This window comes from Salmo salar, chromosome ssa01 (assembly GCF_905237065.1).
Source record: "Salmo salar chromosome ssa01, Ssal_v3.1, whole genome shotgun sequence".
Lineage (NCBI taxonomy): Eukaryota > Metazoa > Chordata > Actinopteri > Salmoniformes > Salmonidae > Salmo > Salmo salar.
This window is the reverse complement of record NC_059442.1, coordinates 34049147-34074684: the sequence shown is the minus strand read 5'-3', so window position 1 is coordinate 34074684 and position 25538 is coordinate 34049147. Positions and strand designations below refer to the sequence as shown.

The window sequence follows — 25538 nt, the reverse complement described above, 5'->3', positions numbered from 1 at the left end:
AGACTAAATGCTATTTGTTTTGATGCAGATGTTTTTTTATTTACTATCCAGATAAGAAAATCTGATCAAGGAATATTCCATAGAATTTTTGAAAAATAACATCGGTCACAGTAAAAGGTATTTCTATTCTGATTTCAAATGTTCAACACTTATAAAACAAAGACTCAATATGCTCTCTTTCCTCATCTTCATAAAAAAATAGTGGGAATGGCAGTTTGGGAAAAGCATAGATTTTTGTATAAGAAGCTTATTTTCACAGGTTATTTCTTGACTGATTACAATTGATGGGATGCCATATAATTTCAAGGGGCTGTTTCTCAGCTTTCAAAAAGCGTATCATGTTTTTATATATGGTTTTCCACCAGCAAAGTATACCCATTAATGAACGCAGAGGTCTTGATCCAGCAAGAAATGGAACATTTCGCTCAGGCTAGAAAGGGTCAACTCTGAAAACATTATGTTCCATTGTCTTACATGGTATCTGGATATTTTCATATAACAATGTTACACATACCCAGGCAGTTAACAGAAAATCTTGCATATTGCGTCTCAAACAGCAATGCTGTAAGTGTCATAACAAAATAACATAGTATCCAGAAAATGCTACTGATATGAAAACATTGTGATGGCAAAAATAGTAAAGAAAGTCAAAGGAAGTTGGAAACATTCATCATTCAAATGACTGGAAATTAAGGCTCCCTGAGTTCAAAACTGGAATCCTGGCTTTGACACTGCCAGTCACTGACACAAATTGATTAATGGCTCGAAAAATATACTTTGGTTGGTTGAGGGCTTGTCAATGGTAGCCGTGGCGTTTCCTAGTACCAACCCAACAGTAGGACAGTGGAGAGGGAGAAGAGGAGAGAGGAGTGGGCCAGGGAAGCTCCACTGCTGCCACCAGCTGAGGTGGCAGGGGATAGGAAGGTTCCCAAATTGGCAGCCAGGAAGTTTTGGAAGTGGGAGGTTTTGGTGAAGACTTGGATAGGGGAGGTGCGGGGACCCCCGCTCCAACGTGCTTTGTTGGTGCTGTTATTGCTAGTGGTGTTGCTACTGCTGTCGACAGTCAACACAGCAGTCTGGAACCATGAGTTGCCATGCTTACACATCAAAGGACCACCGGCATTACCCTGTGAGTAGAAGTACACTAGGGTTAATATGGTTATAATGTTATGTGCTTATAACAACATGTTGCAAGCTAAATAGTAAGACAGATGTGTACTCAACCTGCAGTAGTGTCACAGCTCCGGTGCAAATGTTGTCCGTAGACGAAACATTCACACATTCCACCACAGAGGTCTGGAACTCCTGCAGAACTTCCTCAGCTAAGGAGAACGAGAGATGGGTTTATTACTTATCATACCTACACACACGGTCCCGTCTGGAAACAATACCTACACTGTAAAACATTTCCTGTAAAATGAACAAACTTAGTGGCAGCAATTGGCCAGAAAGGTACTGTACTTAATGTTACAGTACAGCGACTGTAATCCATTTAACGGTACCAAAAAGTTACTAAAATCTAATTTACAGTACCAAGTCAGTTACTAATTTACAGTACCAATTATAATTACTGCATATTACCCAGTGTTATTTGCAAGTTTTCATTTTGGTCATTTAGCAGCGCTCTTGTCCTTATCAACTTACAGTCGGTGCAGTCAACCAAGGTTGATAAAAAAACATCACAGTCATAGCATGTAAACGTTTCTATAAGCTACTACTGAAAATGTGGTTGTAGTTAAGGATATACTGGTCTTTAAAATAATTGTAATTACAACAAGATATCTTATGATGATATCTCCGGATAGTACCAATACATTACTGAGATATTCACGGTAACTTGATGCCAGCTTCCTGTAAATTACTAAAACGCCAAAGTAATGAAACACAGTACAATACTGTAAGGCACTGTAAATCAACTGTAGGAAAGTAATTTTTACAGTATTTTACTGTAATTACAAGGGATTAGAGTAAGCAGATTGGCTGCTAGGCATTTGTATATTACAGCATATTAAATGAGGCCCAGAGGCCTAAACAAAGGCTTCCAAACTGGCTGTGATTACAGGGCAAAACCGATCAAATGGACAAATATTAAATATTCAACCATTAAAGGTGACCTGCTGTCACTCTGATCTGTTCTCTATATACATTTAAATTGTTAGGGAACTACTACCACATATCACTTAAATTAGTACAGGACTCTCACTAATGGGTGAAGCAATTATAGCCACTTACAAGGCACAACCTTAAAATATGTTCATGAGATAGTGATGCATTCCCCTCCAGCAATGAATAATAATTTATTACCTTTTGTAAAGAGCTTTTCATTATACAGAATAATCTCAAATTGCCTTTAAAACAAAAAACTAAATCACAGGGCAACTAGAACAAAGAACCCAGCTGACGCTACAAGGGACAAGGACACCAAGGAGCTTCAGCTATCAACAGAATGACCTTCCTTAACAAAAGTCTTTGGACCCCTTTCAAAGGAGCTCAGAGTCTGTGGTGCCTTCAGGTGGTCCAGGAGGGTATTCTAGAGGCTCGGGATGGTCGAGCTGAAAGCCCGATTTCCCCCAAGGAGCAGAGCTTGGTCCTAGGGGCGTGGAGGAGTAGGCCATCGCTTGACCTGAGGGTGCAGGTGGGGTTATGGTATTTGAGATAAGAAGTGGGATATCCATGACTACGCTGGAAAGTCAGCTAGAGGGTTTTTAATTAAATCCGTAATGAGACTGGGAGCCAGTGCAGAGGTGCCAGGATGGGGGTGATGTTTCCGCACTCTCACCAGGATCCTGACAGTGCTGTTCTGGATGTATTGGCGCTTCTGGAGACTCCTGCCAGGGATCACAATGAAGAGTGTGTTGCAGTAGTCCAGGCTTGAGGAGATAAAGGCATTGATGAGCTTTTCTGCATCAGACTGAGTCAGGATGGGACGGAGTTTGGCAATGTTCTTGAAGTGATAGAATGACACTTTACACAGTTCTTTGACGTAGCTGCCAAAGGTCAGGGAGGAATCAAGCTTTGCACCCAGATTGGAAACTGAGGGGGAGGTTCTGTCCTGCTATTGATGAATGGGGGACCTGGTGGGGGGTGCCAACAAGCAGGGCCTCAGTTTTTCTGCTGTTCAGTTGAAGGAAGTTTTGCTTCATCCATGCCCTTATCTCCTCAACGCAGGTGTTCTGACAGGCATATGCATCAGACGGACTTGGGGTAGTTTTTACATACAGCTGGGTATCATCAGCATAGCACTGGAATGAGATTCCATTCCGGCTAATGACACGACCATGTACAGGATGAGCAGCATGGGTCCAAGAATAGATCCTTGTGGGACACTGCAAGTGACGTGGAGGGTCCAAGACCTGGATGCAACGGACCATCATTAACAGTATGCTGCATTAAATATACAGCAATACAGTAATTTATTATTGAATTGTATTGAAAAACTGCAATTGCTAATAGTGAATCCAGTGATATATTACAGCATATGAACTTACTGTACACTCACTGGCCAGTTTATTAGGTACACCCCGTTTGCTCCTTCAGACAGTAGTCACATGGCCGTGGCTTGCTATTTAAAGAAGGCAGACAGGCAGAGCTACTGTTCAATTCAACGTTAGAATGGGCAAAACGAGTGACCTAAGCGACTTTGAGTGTGGTATGATCGTTGGTGCTAGGTGCGCCGGTTCCAATATATCAGAAATGGCCGGCCTCCTTGGCTTTTCACACATGACCGTGTCTAGGGTTTATCAAGAATGGTGCGACAAACAAAAAACATCCAGTCAGCGGCAGTACTGTGGGCGAAAACAGCTTGTGGATGAGAGAGGTCGAAGGAGAATGGCAAGAATCGTGTAAGCAAACAGGCAGGCCACAAACAGGCATATAACAGTGCAGTACAACAGTAATGTGCAGAACGGTATCTCGGACTGCACAACGCGTCTGTCCTTGTCACGGATGGGCGATTGCAGCAGACGACCATACCGGGTTCCACTCCTATCAGTTAAAAACAAGAAGTGCCTCCAGTAGGCACATGATCACCAACACTGGACAATTGAGGAGTGGAAAAACATTGCCTGGTCTGACAAATCCCAGTTCCTGTTGCATCATGCTGATGGGAGAGTCAGGATTTGGCGTAAGCAACATAAGTCCATGGCCAAATCCTGCCTGGTGTCAACATTACATGCTGATGGCTCTGGTGTGGGGAATGTTTTCCTGGCACGTTAGGTTCCTTGATGCCAATTGAGCAACGTTTGAACTCCCCACCTTGTAGAATCCATTCCCCAAATAACTCAGGCTGTTCTGGAGGCAAAGAGGGGTCTGACCCGGTACTAGATTGGTATACCTAATAAACTGTCCACACTATATATTTGGTGTTTTACATCACTTGCACTTTATGCCTTAACAAAGGCTTCTATGCTGACAGTGACTACAGGGCAAAACAGATCAAAAGGACATGGCTAGCCATTCAACTATTAAAGGTTTGATTTGTCCCCTATATAAATGAAATTGTTAGGGGACCACTAACACATATAGTTAAATTCGTACAGGATTCTCCCTAATGGGTGCAACAAATATAGCTCTTACAAGACACGCCTAAAAATATGTTAGTCAGAAACACAATACCATCCACCCACTATTGTTGCAAAGGTTTTTGGCGCTCCAAAAATGCGGTATGGTACAGGATTCTGAATTACAGTAAATAACTGTCCATTTTCAGGACAAGATTTGTAAAATTCCTAAAATGTGTACAGCATTCTCACTCACAGGTGCAACAAATATGGCCTCTTACAAGGCACACCTTCAAATATATTTAGGAGCCAAAGACACTTTCCCTGCCCACAAGTTTCCCACAATGCACGATAATTACTGTGTATTATTCTACAGTGTTTTACCGTTGAAATTACAGAAACGTCTTACAGTGCAGCCAGCCCCTAACCTAGGCATTTGTGTAGATCTGAGAGGGCTGGATAGGTTGTAAGCAATATGGTGAAAAGCTCACCTATACTATCAGAAGACAGGTGGGCCTACTACCATTGCTTACCCAATTCTTTCAGATCTACACAAATGCCTTGGTGCTATAGGGTTTGTTTCTGAACAGGGAACATTTCTCACTAACACACAAAGACAGTTGTCCTTCCACTCACCCCCACCCTGACCTGTTGCCCAGCCAGCTACCCAACACAGAGTCCCTGTGCTGAAGGTTCTGGTTCCCTTGTCCACACAGATAGGCTGGATGTAGTCAGACAATGTGGGTTGGCTGGCCAGTCGGAGGATGGCCACGTTTTTGCCTGTCACATTGCTCATGGTGATGTTGATGACGTTCTGGGTTACCTCATGGGGATTGGAGCCGCTCTGCTTCAGACGACCCAGAATCACGGTCCACTCAGAGGCGTTGGCCTGGCTGGAGAGATATAATGAGTTGCATCACTGTTTAGTGAGGTCCTGTGATCAAAGGCGGTCAGTGCTCTTTAAAATGAGGGAGGGATATTTTCTTTTCATGAGCATGGCCTTATTTTTCTATTACAGCATATTGGACGACTCATTCATATTCCATTCACCCAGTTCAATGTAACAGCGACAGGTTTAGGCTACTACAGTTGAAGTCAGAAGTTTACATACACTGAGGTTGGAGTCATTAAAACTTGTTTTTCAACCACTCCACAAATTTCTTGTTAACAAACTATAGTTTTGGAAAGTAGGTTAGGACATCTACTTTGTGCATGACAAGACATTTTTCCAACAATTGTTTACAGACCGATTATTTCACTTATAATTCACTGTATCACATTTCCAGTGGGTCAGAAGCTTACATACACTAAGTTGACTGTGCCTTTAAACAGCTTGGAAAATTGCAGAAAATGATGTCATGGCTTTAGAAGCTTCTGATAGGCTAATTGACATAATTTGAGTCAATTAGAGGTGTACCTGTGGATGTATATAAAGGCCAACCTTCAAACTCAGTGCCTCTTTGCTTGACATCATTGGAAAATCAAAAGAAAATCAGCCAAGACCTCAGAAAAAAATTGTAGACCTCCATAAGTCTGGTTCATCCTTGGGAGTAATTTCAAAACACCTGAAAGTACCACGTACATCTGTACAAACAATAGTAAGCAAGTATAAAAACCTTGGGACCAAGCAGCCGTCATACCACTCAGGAAGGAGACGCGTTCTGTCTCCTAGAGATGAACGTACTTTGGTGCGAAAAGTGCAAATCAATCCCAGAACAACAGCAAAAGACCTTGTGAAGATGCTGGAGGAAACAGGTACAAAAGTATCTATATCCACAGTAAAAATAGTCATATATCGACATAACCTGAAAGGCCACTCAGCAAGGAAGAAGCCACTGCTCAAAAACCGGCATAAAAAAGCCAGACCACGGTTTGCAACTACACATGGGGACAAAGATACTTTTTGTAGAAATGTCCTCTGGTCTGATGAAACAAAAATAGAACTGTTTGGCCATAATGACCATCCGTATATTTTGAGGAAAAAGGGGGAGGCTTGCAAGACAAAGAACACCATCCTAACCGTGAAGCATGGGGGTGGCAGCATCATGTTGTGGGGGTGCTTTGCTGCAGGAGGGACTGGTGCACTTCAGAAAATAGATGGCATCATGAGGTAGGAAAGTTATGTGGATATATTGAAGCAACATCTCAAGACATCAGTCAAGAAGTTAAAGCTTTGTTGCAAATGGGTCTTCCAAATGAACAATGACCCCAAGCATACTTCCAAAGTTGTGGCAAAATGGCTTACGGACAACAAAGTCAAGGGATTGGAGTGGCCATCACAAAGCCCTGACCTCAATCCTATAGAAAATGTGTGGGCAGAACTGAAAAAGCATGTGTGAGCAAGGAGGCCTACAAACCTGACTCAGTTACACCAGCTCTGTCAGGAGGAATGGGCCAAAATTCACCCAACTTGTTGTGGAAGGCAACCCGAAACGTTTGACCCAAGTTAAACAATTTAAAAGCAATGCTACCAAATACTAATTGAGTGTATGTAAACTTCTGACCCACTGGGAATGTGATGAAATATATAAAAGCTGAAATAAATAATTATCTCTACAATTATTATGACATTTCACATTCTTAAAATAAAGTGGTCATCCTAACTGACCTAAGACAGGGAATTGTGAAAAACTGAGTTTAAATGTATTTGGCTAAGGTGTATGTAAACTTCATTCTTCAACTGCACATGATACTGGAATTTTCCCTATACCCATCATGAGGTTGCTACAACCTAGTTTATGAATGAAAGTTTACAACTTAGGTGCACACAGGTCGAGAGACAAATTTGAGGTGACAGACAGTGACATTCAATACCGCCTTTCACACTCTTGCCTGCATCTAGCTGATATTCGGTGCAATCATAAAAACCTGTTATGGCTAGACGTGGCGCTAGCGACCCACCTCGACAACATCCTGTGAAATTGCAGAGTGCGAAATTCAAATTACAGAAATAGTCATATATAACATTCATGAAAATACAAGTGTCATACATCAGAAAAAAGCTCAACTTCTTGTTAATCCAGCCGCTGTGTCAGATTTCAAAGAGGCTTTACGGCGAAAGCACACCATGCGATTATCTGAGGACAGCGCCCCGCACACAAAAGCATAAAAAAAATGTTTCAACCAGGCAGGTGCGCCACGAAAGTCAGAAATAGCGATAAAATAAATGCCTTACCTTTGAAGATCCTTTTGGCACTCCAAAAAGTCCCAGCTACATCACAAATGGTCCTTCTGTTCGATAAAGTCCTTCTTTATATCCCCAAAAACTCAGTTTAGCTGGCGCGCTTCATTCAATAATCCACCAGTTTCCCTCCTTCAAAATGCATACAAAATTAATCCCAAACGTTACCAATAAACTTCTCCAACAAGTCAAACAACGTTTATAATCAAACCTCAGGTACCCTAATACGTAAATAAACGATAAAATTTAAGACGGAGAATTGTTATTGTCTTTACCGGAGATAAACAACAAAGAACGAGCTCTCATCCACGAGCATGAAAACACTACAGCCAAAATGGGAGCCACTTAGAAAAACTACAAATTCTAGAAATTTTTTCCAAAAACAAGCCTGAAACTATTTCTAAAGACTGTTGACATCTAGTGGAAGCCCTAGGAACTGCAATCTGGGAGTTCATATTAAACATGACAGCCATTGGAAACAGTGGTGGGCAGGAAATGATTGTTTTCTGGATGGTTTGTCCTCGGGTTTTCACCTGTCATATCAGTTCTGTAATACTCACAGACATTATGTTAACAGTTCTAGAAACGTTAGAGTGTTTTCTATCCAAATCTACCAATTATATGCATATCCTAGCTTCTGGGCCTGAGTAACAGGCAGTTTACTTTGGGCATGCTTTTCATCCAGATGTCAAAATACTGCCCCCTAGCCCAAAGAGGTTCCAACAGTTGCAAACGAAAGTTTACAAGCCAAAACACTACACACTACATCGTTGTCACCATATTAGCTAAAGTAACATCATAGTTAATAGAACTAATGCGTTAGTAAACCTGCTACTATCATGCAGTGAAGTTAGTGTACAGTCAGTAAGCAGTTACACCGACAGGCCCCGGTGACAATAAATTTGTAATACCAAAAGCTTACCTTGACTTGGAAGCCTCCCTGTGGCTCAGTTGGTAGAGCATGGTGTTTGCAACGCCAGGGTTGTGGGTTTGATTCCCACGGGGGGCCAGTATGAGAATTATATCTATTCTTTTTTTAATGTATGAAATGAATTGAAATGTATGCATTCACTACTGTAAGTCGCTCTGGATAAGAGTGTCTGCTAATTGACTAAAAGGTAAATGTAAAAAATGAAGAGTTCCAGTGTTGTGTTGGATAGTCATAGCCAGCTAACATAGCATCCCTCTGTTTGAGCAGGGTGTTTCAGTAGGCTAAACTAGCTAGCTGCATTTGCTAGCTAAGTAAGTGAAACTGAAAGTGAAAAAAAGACAAAATCTCTCTCTCTTGCTTCTCCTTCATTTAGGAAGAAATTCATTTGTTAAAATAACTGTTCAACTATTGTCTTTCTCGCTATTTGAGTTAACTACTCACCACATTTTATACACTGCAGTGTTAGCAAGCTGTAGATTATGTTTTCAGTACTAGATTAATTATCTGATCCTTTGATTGGGTGGACAACATGTCAGTTCATGCTGCAAGAGCTCTGATAGGCTGGAGGACATCCTCCTGAAGTTGTCATAATTACTGTGTATATCCATGGAAGGGGGTGCGCACCATGAGCCTCCTAGGTTTTGTATTGAAGTCAATGTACCCAGTGGAGGACTGAAGCTTGCTGTCTGGCTACACCATGGTGTTACCCTACAGAGTGCTGTTGATGCTACTTTAGACCTTCTTAGCAAAATAGTGTTTTAATAAGTTATTTGGTGACGTGATTATATTTAGTATAGTTTCATCTAAAAATTATAACTTTAATGTTTTACAATTTACATTTTTATGAAATTTACTGATGAGGATGGTCCTCCCCTTCCTCCTCTGTGGAGCTTCCACTGCCTGTGATAGACTAGCGTCCTGTCCAAGGGGTGTACATCAAGCGGCCTCACCCTGCTCCTATGAGCCGTTCTGGCTTGCCAAGCCAAGGCTTGTGTAAGGCTACTTTAGTGAGGGATACTAAAGTCTTCATTCCGATTATTGTCTTCTGAAATGTTTATGTAATGCTTATGAATGTAATATGTATGGGTTGTGAATGTGTTATGCCCTAGGTAGGCACCCTTCATACTCAACTCTTCATCATTTGACATACAATTAATTATTGATTAAGTTGATATTTTCTTTGTCTTGAAGTTGTTGACGTAATTATTCATTAAGGGGAAATTCAGACCTGAATTAGTCTTGTGCTGATCTAATTTAAATTAAAGCTGCACAATATTTAAAGGGATTGCTTGAGATAAACAGACAAACTAATTGAACCAAAACTTTTTTACTTAATTACATTTATTCAGTGCGAACAAGGGAGCCACACCAGCAGAGCTCGCTACGCACCTGCACAAGTATGTGGACACCTGCTCGTCGAACACCTCGTTCAAAAAAATCATGGGCATTAACATGGAGTTGGTCCCCCCTTTGCTGCTATAACAGCCTCCACTCTTCTGGTAAGGCTTACCACTAGATGTTGGAACATTGCTGCGGGGACTTGCTACCATTCAGCAACCAGGGCATTATTGAGGTCGAGCACTAATGTTGGGTGATTAGGCCTGGCTCCCAGTCGGCTTTCCAATTCATCCCAAAGCTGTTCAATGGGGTTGAGGTCAGGTCTCTGTGCAGGTCAGTCAAGTTCTTTCATACAGATCTTGACAAACCATTTCTGTATGGAACTCGCTTTCTGCACGGGGGCATTGTCATGCTGAAACAGGAAAGGGCCTTGCCCAAACTGTTGTCACAAAGTTGTAAGTACAGAATCTCCTTGAATGTAATTTTATATTGTAGCATTAAGATTTTCCCTTCAGGCCTAGCCCGAACCATGAAAAACAGCCCAAGACCATTATTCCTCCTCCACGAAACTTTACAGTTGGCACTATGCATTCGGGCAGGTAGCGTTCTCCTGGCATCGAACACCACTCCAGCCGACGCTTGGCATTGAGCGTGGTGATCTTAGGCTTCTGTGCGGCTGCTCGGCCATGGAAACCCATTATTTGACGCTCCCGACGAACAGTTATTGTACTGATGTTGCTTCCAGAAGCAGTTTGGAACTTGGTAGTGAGTGTCGCAACTGAGGACAGATGATCTTTATGCGCTTCAGCAGTCAGAGGTCCCGTTCTGGGAGCTTGTGTGGCCTACCACTTCGTGGCTGAGCCGTTGTTGCTCCTAGACATTTCACAATAACAGCACTTACAGTTGACCGGGGCAGTTCTAGCAGGGCAGACATTTTATTAACTGACTTGTTAGAAAGGTGGCATCCTATGACGGTGCCACATTGAAAGTCACTGAGCTCTTCAGTATAGGCCATTCTACTGTCTATGGATATTGCATTGCTGTGTGATCTGTTATACACCTGTCAGTCGAATCCACATACTTTTGGCCATGTAGTGTAAGTCTGAATACCAACTACTGAGAAGTGCTTAAATCAAAACACGTAAAAAGGCATAGATTTCCTAAGTCTGAATGGGCCACTAAATTCCTTGTGAAGGTACCAAAACGTTAAACTGTCCAGCTGATCAGGATGGTAAAACAGTAGTGTGGGAGAGATGTTGGCTGGTGGCTCCCCCCTCTGGTACACTACAGTAACTACTACAGTAAGTGCCTGTTGATCCCATGGAGTCACACCCAGACACTGGTTGACATGATGATGACACCATAACCATGCTTTCTGCAGCCAAGGTTGTGTAAAACATGGGTGTTGTTTATAGACAGCTATCCCTCCTAGAATTTTCAGTAGCACAATGATTGTACAAATGTCATACGTCAGGCATATTAATCTTGGTTAACCTTTGCATTAGGGTTGAAAAGGAAACTTTTCTATGCGTCACTAACTGTTAATGTAATGGCACTGTAAAAAATCGAAATCCAATCAAAATGTAGGTTCTATGACGAGATTTCCTTAGAATCATGTAAGGAGTGACATTTTAATCCAGCTATATACTATCCCCCTTTGACATACAGGTAGAGTTAACTTACCTAGAAAAGCAGCTTGCATCACTCATGACAGAGTCTACCGCCACTAACGTGCCCCCGCAGACGTGCGCTCCGTTAGTCTGTATGCTGGCTATCCAGGGCCACAAACCTGCTGTCGCCAACGAGCTTCCGCCACCAACATGGGAGTTCAAAGAGGCGCTAGCGCTGCCACACACCACAGCTGCAGAGGGAGGGAGAGACAGATAAACATTTGAGAGACAAATAAAAGGGAGTAATCCAGTAGTCAGATTTGTTACAAAAGTAAAGATTCACATTAAGGTGTAGCCATAAGCACAAGTTAGACTATACAGTGCCTTCGGAAAGTATTCAGACCCCTTGATTTTTTCCACATTTTATGTTACAGCCTTATTCAAAATTGATGAAATACATGTTTTTCATCAGCAATCTACACACAATACCCCATAATGACAAAGTGAAAACAGGTTTTCCAAAAAAAGTATTCAGACCCTTTGCTATGAGACTCGAAATTGAGCTCAGGTGCATCCTGTTTCCAATGATCATCCTTGAGATGTTTCTACAACTTGATTGGAGCCAACTTGTGGTCAATTCAATTGATTGGACATGATTTGGAAAGGTACACACCAGTCTATATAAGGTCCCACAGTTGACAGTGCATGTAAGAGCAAAAACCAAGCCATGAGGTTGAAGGAATTGTCCTTATAGCTCCGAGACAGGATTGTGTCGAGGCAGAGATCTGGGGATGGGTACCAAAACATTTCAGCAGCATTGAAGGTCCCCAAGAACACCGTGGCCTCCATCATTCTTAAATGGAAGAAGTTTGGAACCACCAATACTCTTCCTAGAGCCGGCCGCCCGGCCAAATTGAGCTATCGGGGGAGAAGGGCCTTGATCAGGGAGGTGACCAAGAACCAGATGGTCACTCTGACAGAGCTCCAGAGTTCCTCTGTGGAACGGGAGAAACTTCCAGAAGGACAACCATTTCTGCAGCACTCCATCAATCAGGCCTTTATGGTGGAGTGGCCAGACATAAGCCACTCCTTAGTAAAGGGTATATGACAACCCTCTTGGAGTTTGCCAAATGGCACTTAAAGACTTTCAGATCATGAGAAACAAGATTCTCTGCTCTGATGAAATCAAGACTGAACTCTTTGGCCTGAATGCCAAGCATCATGTCTGGAGGAAACCTGGCACCATCCCTACGGTGAAGCATGGTGGTGGCAGCATCATGCTGTGGGGATGTTTTTCAGCGGCAGGGACTGGGAGACTTGTCAGGATCGAGGGAAAGATAAACGGAGCAAAGTACAGAGAGATCCTTGATGAAAACCTGCTCCAGAGCGCTCAGGACCTTAGACTGGGGCAAAGGTTCACCTTCCAACAGAACAATGACCCTAAGCACACAGACAAGACAACGTAGGAGTGGCTTCGGGACAAGACTCTGAATACCCTTGAGTGACCCAGCCGAGCCCGGACTTGAACCTGATCGAACATCTCTGGAGAAACCTACAAATAGCAGCAACGCTCCCCATCCAACCTGACAGAGCTTGAGAGGATCAGCAAAGAATGGGAGAAACTCCCCAAATACAGGTGTGCCAAGCTTGTAGCGTCATAACAAAGAAGACTCAAGGTTGTAATTACTGCCAAAGGTGCTTCAACAAAGTACTAAGGGTCTGAATACGTATGTAAATATGATATTTCTGTTTTATTTAAAAATGTCTAAAAACCTGTTTTTGCTTTGTCATTATGGGGTTGATTGAGGGAAAAAACAATTTAATATATTTTAGAATAAGGCTGTAACGTAACAAAATGTGGAAAATGTCAAAGGGTCTGAATACTTTCTAAAGGCACTGTAGGTATGTACATGCGGTTGTGGTTGTAGGGGCAGTTGTGGTGGTAGTGGTGGTTGTAGGGGCAGTTGTGGTGGTTGTAGGGGCAGTTGTAGTGGTAGTGGTTGTAGCGGCAGTTGTGGTGGTAGTGGTGGTTGTAGGGGCAGTTGTGGTGGTAGTGGTGGTTGTAGGGGCAGTTGTGGTGGTAGTGGTGGTTGTAGGGGCAGTTGTAGTGGTTATAGCGGTAGTTGTGGTGGTAGTGGTGGTTTTAGGGGCAGTTGTGGTGGTAGTGGTGGTTGTAGGGGCAGTTGTGGTGGTAGTGGTGGTTGTAGCGGCAGTTGTGGTGGTTGTAGGGGCAGTTGTAGTGGTAGTGGTTGTAGCGGCAGTTGTGGTGGTAGTGGTGGTTGTAGGGGCAGTTGTGGTGGTAGTGGTGGTTGTAGGGGCAGTTGTGGTGGTAGTGGTTGTAGCGGCAGTTGTGGTGGTAGTGGTGGTTGTAGGGGCAGTTGTGGTGGTAGTGGTGGTTGTAGGGGCAGTTGTAGTGGTGGTTGTAGGGGCAGTTGTGGTGGTTGTAGGGGCAGTTGTGGTGGTTGTAGGGGCAGTTGTGGTGGTTGTAGGCGCAGTTGTGGTGGTAGTGGTGGTTGTAGCGGCAGTTGTGGTGGTGGTAGTGGTGGTTGTAGGGGCAGTTGTAGTGGTGGTTGTAGGGGCAGTTGTGGTGGTTGTAGGGGCAGTTGTGGTGGTTGTAGGCGCAGTTGTGGTGGTAGTGGTGGTTGTAGCGGCAGTTGTGGTGGTGGTAGTGGTGGTTGTAGGGGCAGTTGTAGTGGTGGTTGTAGGGGCAGTTGTGGTGGTTGTAGCGGCAGTTGTGGTGGTGGTAGTGGTGGTTGTAGGGGCAGTTGTAGTGGTGGTTGTAGGGGCAGTTGTAGTGGTGGTTGTAGGGGCAGTTGTAGTGGTGGTTGTAGGGGAGGTTGTAGTGGCGGTTGTAGGGGAGGTTGTAGTGGTGGTTGTAGGGGCGGTTGTAGGGACGGTTGTAGGGGCGGTTGTAGTGGTGGTTGTAGGGGCAGTTGTAGTGGTGGTTGTAGGGGCAGTTGTAGTGGCGGATGTAGGGGCGGTTGTAGGGGCAGTTGTGGTTGTAGCGGCAGTTGTGGTGGTAGTGGTGGTTGTAGGGGCAGTTGTGGTGGTAGTGGTGGTTGTAGGGGCAGTTGTAGTGGTGGTTGTAGGGGCAGTTGTGGTGGTTGTAGGGGCAGTTGTGGTGGTTGTAGGCGCAGTTGTGGTGGTAGTGGTGGTTGTAGCGGCAGTTGTGGTGGTGGTAGTGGTGGTTGTAGGGGCAGTTGTAGTGGTGGTTGTAGGGGTAGTTGTAGTGGTGGTTGTAGGGGCAGTTGTAGTGGTGGTTGTAGGGGAGGTTGTAGTGGCGGTTGTAGTGGTGGTTGTAGGGGCGGTTGTAGTGGCGGTTGTAGTGGCGGTTGTAGTGGCGGTTGTAGGGGCGGTTGTAGTGGCGGTTGTAGTGGCGGTTGTAGGGGCGGTTGTAGTGGCGGTTGTAGTGGCGGTTGTAGTGGCGGTTGTAGTGGCGGTTGTAGGGGCGGTTGTAGTGGCGGTTGTAGTGGCGGTTGTAGGGGCGGTTGTAGTGGCGGTTGTAGGGGCGGTTGTAGGGGCGGTTGTAGTGGCGGTTGTAGGGGCGGTTGTAGGGGCGGTTGTAGGGGCAGTTGTAGTGGTGGTTGTAGGGGCAGTTGTAGGGGCAGTTGTAGTGGTGGTTGTAGTGGTGGTTGTAGTGGTGGTTGTAGGGGCTGAAAGACCAGTACAGAACACACTGAGGTCAGAGTCAGTCCCACTGGAGGAGAAGGTGACAAAGCCTGGCTGGTCACTGCTGATCTGGCTGTTGATCCAGGTCTGGTACTGGGACACTCTGGCGTACACTCCTGGGAGTTTTGCCAGGGCACAGCCTTGGCCGAAACTCACAACCCCAGACTGGATCCAGCGAGTACCCTGTTTGATTACCATCGGACCTCCGGAGTCCCCCTATGCATAGACAGATTTACAGTGTCACTGAGATTGCATTTTCACAGGATTATGAAACAATGGGTCGGTTTCCCAGATGAAGCACAGTCTCAGATGAAGAATCATTTTCAATGTGAAAACGCTTTTTAGACTAGGATTAGGTATAACCTGTGTCCGGGGAATCGGACCAATATGTAATTGACCCACACTAATAAACAAAAAGGATAACCAAGAGATTTTACCTGACAGGAATCCTTTCCTCCTGCTGCTAGACCAGCACAGATCATGTTGTCTGTGATTGAACCTACTCCATAGTTAAAGTTACACTGCCTGTTTCCCACTACTGGCACATCCACCTCCTGTAGGGTCTTTGGTGAGGGCAGGGACACTGAGGAGATGGGAAACACATTCAGACAAGTAAAGTTAGTACGACATGATTTGAAATGCATTACTTGATCGATTCATTTTGAAGGTTTATTTGAGGAAAATGTATTTTGTTACAATTGATCACTCCTATTATATTACGGATACATTTTACATATTGACTATTGCCCATGCATTAGATTGAATCTCTCCCATCAGATCTCACCTCCAATGCGGATGGTGCCCCAGCCAGTGACCCAGCTAGTAGTGCCGGCATGAAAGGAGCTGCCTGGTGCAGCTAGGCAGACTGGCCGGATGTAGTTGGTAAAAGTCACAGGGGAGGAGAGCTTGAGAAGACACATGTCGTTGTCATTAGTTCTTCTGGTGTAGTTGGGGTGGGACATGATCTGAGTGACCGCCCGGTTCACCTCGTTGGGGTTAGAGCCCTTCTGGTTCTGACGACCAACGTAGACCACCAAATTTGATGTACTGGGGCTGAGAAAATATATATATATATATAAAATATAAAGGTAATGCTGTAAAAGGAGGCTCAGTTGAGTTATGATTAGGTTTGGTGTAAGAGTTAAATGTTAGGATTCTAGCAATCCTGCAATTCCTCACCTGGAGAAGCAGTGAGCAGCAGTCAGCACCCACTCTTTGTTGATGAGGGATCCCCCACAAAAATGCCTGCCAAGTCTGTGCAGACTGGCCTGCCATGGCCAACTCCCTGCAAGAGCATCCTGACCCCCCACAATCCTAGTGTTGAGAGGGGTTCCGCATACTAACAGAGACACAAAGGTTTACGAAATGGAGCACACAAAGGAAGTGAAGAGATTGAAATCTCACTAGTTAGTGAATAGGTGCATGGCAATGTCATTCATTGAAGAAAATACTTACCATCCAACTGAGAGTGAGACCCTAAAAACAGGAGAGGAGAAATACAGTTGAACAGTTTGGTTTTGGCACACTGTGGGCAAACATGCAACTTATAACTCTTTGCACCCTACTGGTTTTACAATAGCAACCACATAATAAGGAATTAGAAGAATTGAATAGGATCTCTATGGTAGTAACATATAGTCTTAGAGCACAGCCAGCAAGCCAGTCAGTCAGTCAGTCAGTGTATTTAGTGTTGCTCCATAGTTTCCATGTGAGCGAACTTTGTATGCTGGATGCTTGTCATGAGTCTGTGGATTGTTTGACAAAACGCCATCTGTCAAAACTAGTTTCATCACTGCGTATGTTACCGAACATTACTGTACACTTAACATTATCCCGAATGTGCGTTTGTAACGTAATACACCGGGAGTCGGGAAGCAGGTGCAGAAGATATGCTTTATAATAAGTCAATGCAGAAGAACATATGAGAAGCGTACATAACGTCAGAGAAAACAATACTACCTAGTGACTGCTGTCTACTGAGGGCTAAACAAAGGGGGGGGGTAATCAAGGAGATAATGATGACCAAATGTATGTAATGTAACGATTGTTGCCAGGACCGGTGGTTAGTAAACCGGCGACGTCGCGCGCTGGAGAGAGAGAGCGGAAGGAGGCGTGACAGTGTTTAATACTAATGAGCACATTAGCTATTATTAAAACAACGTATGAGAATAGATTACTCTCAGAATTACTATGACATTTAGTATAGTTCTGAATTAACTAATACTACTTAAATAATACTAAAGAAATACGTAGACATTTGTTTTGGACAAAACCTTTATGAATAAATTGAAGAAGATGAGGAAATATACAGTGCATTCGGAAAGTATTCAGACCCCTTGACTTTTTCTACATTTTGTTACGTTACAGCCTCATTCTAAAATTGTTTTAAACATCTGTTTCCTTCATCAATATACACACAATACACCATAATGACAAAGCGAAAACAGGTTTCAAGAAATGTTTGCAAATGTATATAAAAAAAAATCCATAAATACTTTATTTACATAAGTATTCAGACCCTTTGCTATGAGACTCGAAATTGAGCTCAGGTCCATCCTGTTTCCATTGGTCATCCTTGAGATGTTTCTACAACTTGATTGGAGTCCACCTGTGGTAAATTCAATTGATTGGACATGATTTGGAAAGTCACACACCTGTCCATATAAGGTCCCACAGTTGACAGTGCAAGTCAGAGCATAAACCAAGACATGAGGTCGAAAGGATTGTCCGTAGAGCTCTGAGACAGGCTTGTGTGGAGGCACAGATCTAGGGAAGGGTACCAAAAAATGCTTCATCTCTATGGTGAAGCATGGTGGTGGCAGCATCATACTGTGGGGATGTTTTTCAGTGGCAGGGACTGGAAGACTTGTAAGGATCGAGGGAAAGATGAACAGAGCAGAGAGATCCTTGATGAAAACCTGCTCCAGAGTGCTCAGGACCCCAGCCTGGAGTGAAGGTTCACCTTCCAACAGGACAACTACCCTAAGCACACAGCCAAGACAACGCAGGAGTGGCTTCGGGACACGTCTTTGAATGTCCTTGAATGGCCCAGCCAGAGCCCGTAATTGAACCCGATCAAACATCTTTGGAGAGACCTGAAAATAGCTGTGCAGTGACATTCCCCATCCAACCTGACAGAGTTTGCGAGGATCTGCAGAGAAGAATGGGTGAAACTCCACAAATACAGGTGTGCCAAGCTTGTAGCGTCATACCCAAGACTCAAGGCTGTAATCGCTGCCAAAGGTGCTTCAAAAAGTACTGTGTAAAGGGTCTGAATACTTATGTAAATGTGATATTTCAGTTTTGTTTTTTAATACATTTGCAAAAAAAATACAAAAATGTTTTTGCTTAGTCATTATGGGGTATTGTGTGTAGATTGATGAGGGGAAAAAACACAATTTAATCAATTTTAGAATAAGGCTGTAACATAACAAAATGTGGAAAAAGTCAAAGGGTCTGAATACTTAACGAATGCACTGTATATATACTTTAGGAGGAGAAATATATATTTTTTAAAAGTGGTGTTCATGTTATGGTTAAGTTTGTGCCAAACAGTCCATTCAGGTTTTTCGTCTGGAAACATTTCTTCCAAACAAAAAAATAACAAGAAAATAAATTCACAATCATCCTACAAAGGAAGCGTTGTGGTCACAACAGAGTCATCGTGGCTGTAGGACTATATGGGAATTCACAGAAAATAATACAAAGAAGGTAACCCAAATTGCCCTTCTATTGCCTCTAATGTTTTGAATATTCTAAAGTGGCTTCCTCTCCTCAGATCTGAAAGAACTGGACAAGGTGATAGCAAGCAACCCTGGTAAACTTCTGCCTTAAAAACACTTTCAACTACTCTGTCTTTTCATACCAGTGCAACTAAAGGAGAACAGACAAGGTGAGGGATCCACTGGACTGCTGATATTGGCAACCAGAACTGTGAGAGACTAGTGGACTACTGATAAGCACCCTACTTCTGTGTGCTCTATGGGTGTGTCCGGCTGGCTGGCTTTACATTCAGTCCCCACCCACTAAATTAAAATCAGGTCATGTTTTTTTTTAATTTTTATGAATGCATACAACACACAGATGCAAACAACAATCGACAAATCAGACTTCTCTATTGCAAAATTATATATTTCTACAAATTCTTTGCATGAAATATTGCATTACATAATGAACATATTGTTATGTTCTTATTTTTCAGAGTAAATAACCCACGGACACTAGAGAAGCTTTAACCAAGTTTAATCCTTCCCAAAGGTTCTGTACAGCTGTAATCAGACAGCAAAACATTTCAGACATCACAGTTTATATACATCCTACTTAAGAAACTCCTCTTCCTTACAGTTTATGGCTCCACAGGTAAGAAGGTAACCAGATACCAACCCTGATAACTCCTTTAAGGGGAACTGACCTCACCTCTCACCTCCTAATCCACAGATATCCATCTGTCTTCCCTATGTCAACACATCGCTCTCCTCTCCTCCATCAAACACATTCCAAAGTCTTTTGGCTTTTTACAAACTCTTTCTATTCAAGGCTTTGTCGCTATCATTTATTTAATATCTCAATGTTCAAAGTTTAGCCGATCCCAACAATATCAAATATTGTATTCCATCCAACTGTTGTGTGTAAGGACAAACATTGTGATTTGAGGCACAACTTTCCTGAAGCCACCAATATTGATACACTTTGGAACCTCATTTTCCTCCCTGTACTCTGCCCTTAAGATAAAGACAGACAGACAAAAATTGATTACATTGATGACTCAAGCTAACTGTTTCCAGTAAGATGTAATTGTCAGCTGAATGTTGCATGCACACAAACACACACGCAAGCACGCACGCACGCGCGCACGCACGCACGCACGCACGCACGCACGCACACACACACACACACACACACACACACACACACACACACACACACACACACACACACACACACACACACACACACACACACACACACACACACACACACACACACACACATCAGTGAAAGACTGATAGGCCTAATGAATTAAAGGTGCCTTTTTCACATTAGTTCCAGTGGCACAAACAGGAAAAAGTGTCCATCATTTTACAGGTGCATCGGCACTGGCTTTACAGCTGTATTAGATCTAAGAACTAACCAGTTATACAGGCCACATATGTGGTGCAAGTGTCAATATACATATATGTATTTATTTAGAATGTACAGTTGAAGTCGGAAGTTTACATACACTTAGGTTGGAATCATTAAAACTCGTTTTTCAACCACTCCAAAAGTGTCTTGTTACCAAACTATAGTTTTGGCAAGTCGGTTAGGACATCTACTTTGTGCATGACAAAGTAATTTTTCCAACAATTGTTTACAGACAGATTATTTCACTTAAAATTCACTGTATCACAATTCCAGTGAGTCAGAAGTTTACATACACTAAGTTAACTGTGCCTTTAAACAGCTTGGAAAATTCCAGAAAATGATGTTATGGCTTTAGAAGCTTCTGATAGGCTAATTGACATCATTTGAGTCAGTTGGAGATGTACCTGTGGATGTATTTCAAGGCCTACCTTCAAACTCAGTGCTTCTTTGCTTGACATCATGGGAAAATCAAAAGAAATCAAAATTGTAGACCTAAACTAGTCTGGTTCATCCTTGGGAGCAAATTCCAAATGCTTGAAGATACCCCGTTCATCTGTACAAACAATAGTACGCAAGTATGAACACCATGGGACCAGGGGCGGAAATCCCGGGGGGGACGGGGGGACACGACCCCCCCATCCTGGGAAAAATATGATTTGTCCACCCCAATATATCACTGAAACATAACTATGTAATTTAAATAATATTAATAATACGCAATGAAAGCAATTGTGCTGATTATAGACACTTAATAGCGCGTTTTTAAGTTTCAAAAGATTGCGACCCCCCCACCCTTTGCCTCACAATGGTTTGATCCACTGCCAGTTCCTTAGCTTGCTAGGTAACAGAGAGGTCGTATCTACTGTCTGAAAGGCACTCAATGCACATAACTGACGTGAGGTTAATCCAGTCAATCGCGCACACACACTAGCTGAATATGCAGAGCTAGCGCGCAAATATTAACTATTAAGCTAGCTAGTACCTATTCCATTTATGTGGCGTCGTCAAAGATGGAATCTTTGCTATCGTCAATTTATTCCAAGATCAGCATGCAGATGATGTAAGTTAGTGCTTCAAAGTCCCTGTGATAAGGTTAACGATAAACTGAAATCCAAACTGAACAGAACTACACTCTCTTCTACCATTGTCTTAAATATATTTCATGGTCTCGTTGCAAAAGCTAAATTGTCGCAAGGGAACTTTTATTTATTTATTTTTATTTCACCTTTATTTAACCCGGGTAGCAAAGATTATAGCAAACACCACTGAAACTGAATTGGTGCTCGCTAGCTTTGCAAATTCAGCTATTGTTGGAAGCCAGCCAATATGAAACAAACTATTAAAATTACAAAAGGTTGCAGCATATGTTGTGTAAATGGTGAACTCATACAGCTGTCAACTCTTGTCATTTTAATCCGTTTCACATTTGCTAGCTACCTTTTAGATCGAAGCCCAAATAGAATGATTGAAGATGATAGAAGCCCATCTCCTACTGTAAATAACTTACACACTGTGTGTGTAGCCAGCCAGCCAGCCAGGTAGAAAAATGGCAGAAAAATAAAAGACGGACATCAGAGTATTTTTCAATACACCAAAACGCATAGTAAGAACCCTAGTAGCCTAATATCTCAAAGACTAGTTGATCTTCTAACCCCCCCCCCCTTAAAAGATTTAGATGCACTATTGTAAAGTGGTTGTTCCACTGGATATCATAAGGTGAATGCACCAATTTGTAAGTCGCTCTGGATAAGAGCGTCTGCTAAATGACTTAAATGTAAATGTAAATGTATAAAATGTTCATAAGAAAGAAATGAAATTCTAATGGAAATGTTTCACAATGATGTCATTAGGCAGAGCAGGCAACAGATGGCACACAGACAGCAGAGTTGGGGACAGATATGCAGGGACAGACTGGCAGAGACAGGGAGTCACAGGTAAGTTTGTTGAGTCTTTGTTTGGCAACATTATGAAAGGTTCTCAATTTTTTTTGACCTGTAAAATTGGAACATAATTGGAAAATGCCATGGATATCCCCACTCTCAACTTAAACTGGTGACTGAACTAAGATTTGTTAAAGGCAATGGTATTGCTGTTGTGATTAGTTGTGTCGTTTTGGGTACCGGTAGTTAGGAGTACGGCAAACACCTTATTTCTTTGGTTCCTCAATATACATTTACCATATTACAATGTAGGCTATGTGTTACAGCACTACTTTTGGTGTCCCCCTCAGGAATTGCTCTTGAGAAAATTTCATGTAATTGTCCCCTCCAAAGTTGATATCAGATTTTCGCCCCTGCATGGGACCACGTAGCCGTCATAGCCGTCATACAAATCAATCCCAGAGCAACAGCAAAGGACCTTGTGAAGATGCTGGAGGAAACAGGTACAAAAATATCTATATCCGCAGTAAAACAAGTCCTATATTGACAACCCGAGTGCCGCTCGGCAAGGAAGAAGCCACTGGTCAAAAAACGCCATAAAAAGCCAGACTACAGTTTGCAACTGCACATGAGGACAAAGATTGTACTTTTTGTAGAAATGTCCTCTGGTCTGAAGAAACAAAAATAGAACTGTTTGGCCATAATGACCATCATTATGCTTGGAGGAAAAAGGGGGAGGCTTGCAAGCCGAAGAACACCATTCCAACCGTGAAGCACGGGGGTGGCAGCATCATGTTGTGAGGGTGCTTTGCTGCAGAAGGGACTGGTGCACTTCACAAAATAGATGGCATCATGAGGAAAGAAAATTATGTGGATATATTGAAGACACACCTCAAGACATCAGTCAGGAAGCTAAAGCTTGGTCGCAAATGGGTCTTCCAAATAGACAATGACCCCAAGCATACTTCCAAAGTTGTGGCAAAATGGCTTAAGTACAACAAAGTCAAGGTATTAGAGTGGCCATCACAAACCCTGACCTAAATCCTACAGAACATTTGTGGGCAGAACTGAAAAAGCCTGTATGAGCAAGAATGAGGAACTTGGATGCTTTTAAAATGTTTTACTGGTGGTCTTTTTGTTTTTTTACCTTTTTTTTATCCAAGAAGTCCCATTGAAGTCAAAGTCTTCTTTTACGAGGAAGACCTGGCCAAGAGTTACTCTGTTACTCACCGGTTTGTATTTTTTTATGTCACTAACTTAAGTTCCTTGTACGATTCAACTTTCATCTCATTAAATATCTAATTCTGTCCCTTTAACTGCTTTGAAAGAAGACTTCAGCTGGTCCACTTCACACTATACACACTGAACCTTTTGCAGTGTAATTCAGTCATGTTCAAAACAATTTCTGTTGTGGTGCTATGATGCTCACACAACATACATTACAAATGTAAACGTTCTGCCTCATTGCATGCACAGCAGCACCCTCAACAGTCTAACAGGTCTCTCTCCTGTGTCACAAGGCACATGACATTGTATTGACTTTGACTGTCTTTTTTGGCTATGCTCACCACCAGCACCATTCCATAACCTGACCAACTCCTTAAAGGGATAGTGCAAGATTTTACCAAGCGTCTAATGAACTCATGGATACCGTTTTTATGTCTCTGCGTGCAGTTTGAAAGAAGTTGTGGGTCGTTTTGCAAGCCACTACGTTAGCACAATGACTGGAAATCTACAGGTAGGGGAGAGTGGGGTAAATTGAGTCAAAGCGGTAAGTTCAGCCACCTTTGTTTCTAAAAGTCTGTGAAGGAAGAAACCACATGGAAAAGGTGGTAAGCAAATTAGGTAAAAAGAAAACTGATTTTCAACAAGTCAAATCAATGTATTGTGTTCGAGGTTACATTCATTCCAATTATTTCCAGGGATACACAACATCCTGAAATATAAGTAGATATCGTTTTTAGAAAAAATAGGCCTACTATTTTTTCCATGATGGAGTGATGCTGAACAGCTAGCATGCTCTCCCCTACAACTAGCATAATCACACTATCCCTTTAACTCCAGAGTCACCTGTAGAACGGTCCATAGAAGTAAAGCAGTGGAATAATGGGAATCGTGTCTCTTACCTTTTGAAAGGAATGCAACTAGTAGATTCACCAAACAGAGTGCTTTGTAGACTTCCATTGTTTCCATGCCCACCACAACAGCCTGTTCTGTTTAGTGTTTATACTTTTGTACTCATCCCTGCCTTCACTCCTCCCATGTATGTATGTATGTATGTATGTATGTATGTATGTATGTATGTATGTATGTATGTATGTATGTATGTATGTATGTATGTATGTATGTATGTATGTATGTATGTATGTATGTATGTATGTATGTATGTATGTATGTATGTATGTATGTATGTATGTATGTATGTATGTATGTATGCATGTATGCATGTATGTATGTATGTATGTATGTAATCTCTCAAAGTACCAGTCAAAAGTTTGGACACACCTACTCATTCCAGGGTTTTTCTTTTCTTTTTCTTTTTTTTTTACAATTTTCTACATTGTAGAATAGTAGTGAAGACAACAAAACTATGAAATAACACATGGAATCACGTAGTAACCAAAAACTTTTTAACCTCTCTTGGGTAGGGGGCAGTATTTTGACGTCCGGATGAAGAAGGTGCCCAGAGTAAACTGCCTGCTACTCAGTCCCAGAAGCTAAGATATGCATATTATTAGTAGATTTGGATAGAAAACACTCTGAAGTTTCTAAAACTGTTTTTGAATGATGTCTGTGAGTATAACAGAACTCATTTGGCATGCAAAAACCTGAGAAAAAATCCAACCATGAAGTGTGGAAATCTGAGGTTTGTAGTTTTTCAAGTGATTCCCTATCCAATATATAGTGTCTGTGGGGTCATTTCACACTTCCTAAGGCTTCCACTAGATGTAAACAGTCTTTAGAACGTTGTTTCATGATTCTACTGTGAATGGGGAGAGAATAAGAGCCATTGGAATCAGATGACTGAGAAAATGACATGAGCTCAATCGCGCGCACTCACGTGAGAGTTAGCTGTGTTCCTTTTCATTTCTGAAGACAAAGGAATCGTCCGGTTGGAATATTATGGAAGATTTATGATAAAAACATCCTAAATATTGATTCTATACATCGTTTGACATGTTTCTACGAACTGTAATATAACTTTTTTCACTTTTCATCTGAACTCACTGCACGAGCACAGTGGATTTGGATTACTCGACTGAACGCGCAAACAAAATTAAGGTATTTGGACATAAATATGAACTT

General features: G+C 42.5%; 1 protein-coding gene across 1 annotated transcript; it reads right to left on the bottom strand.

The window, feature by feature from the left end:
* Window positions 1-17: 17 nt before the first annotated feature.
* On the bottom strand, window positions 18-24493 carry LOC106601420 (prostasin). Its single transcript, XM_014193631.2, has 10 exons — window positions 24359-24493; window positions 16684-16704; window positions 16408-16567; window positions 16013-16281; window positions 15666-15811; window positions 15237-15444; window positions 11633-11810; window positions 5136-5392; window positions 1225-1322; window positions 18-1127 (listed from the first exon to the last, which is right to left on the bottom strand). Exons 1-10 carry the CDS (start codon window positions 24423-24425, stop codon window positions 819-821), a joined length of 1713 nt encoding a protein of 570 aa, XP_014049106.1. The 5' UTR covers window positions 24426-24493; the 3' UTR covers window positions 18-818.
* Window positions 24494-25538: the final 1045 nt, after the last annotated feature.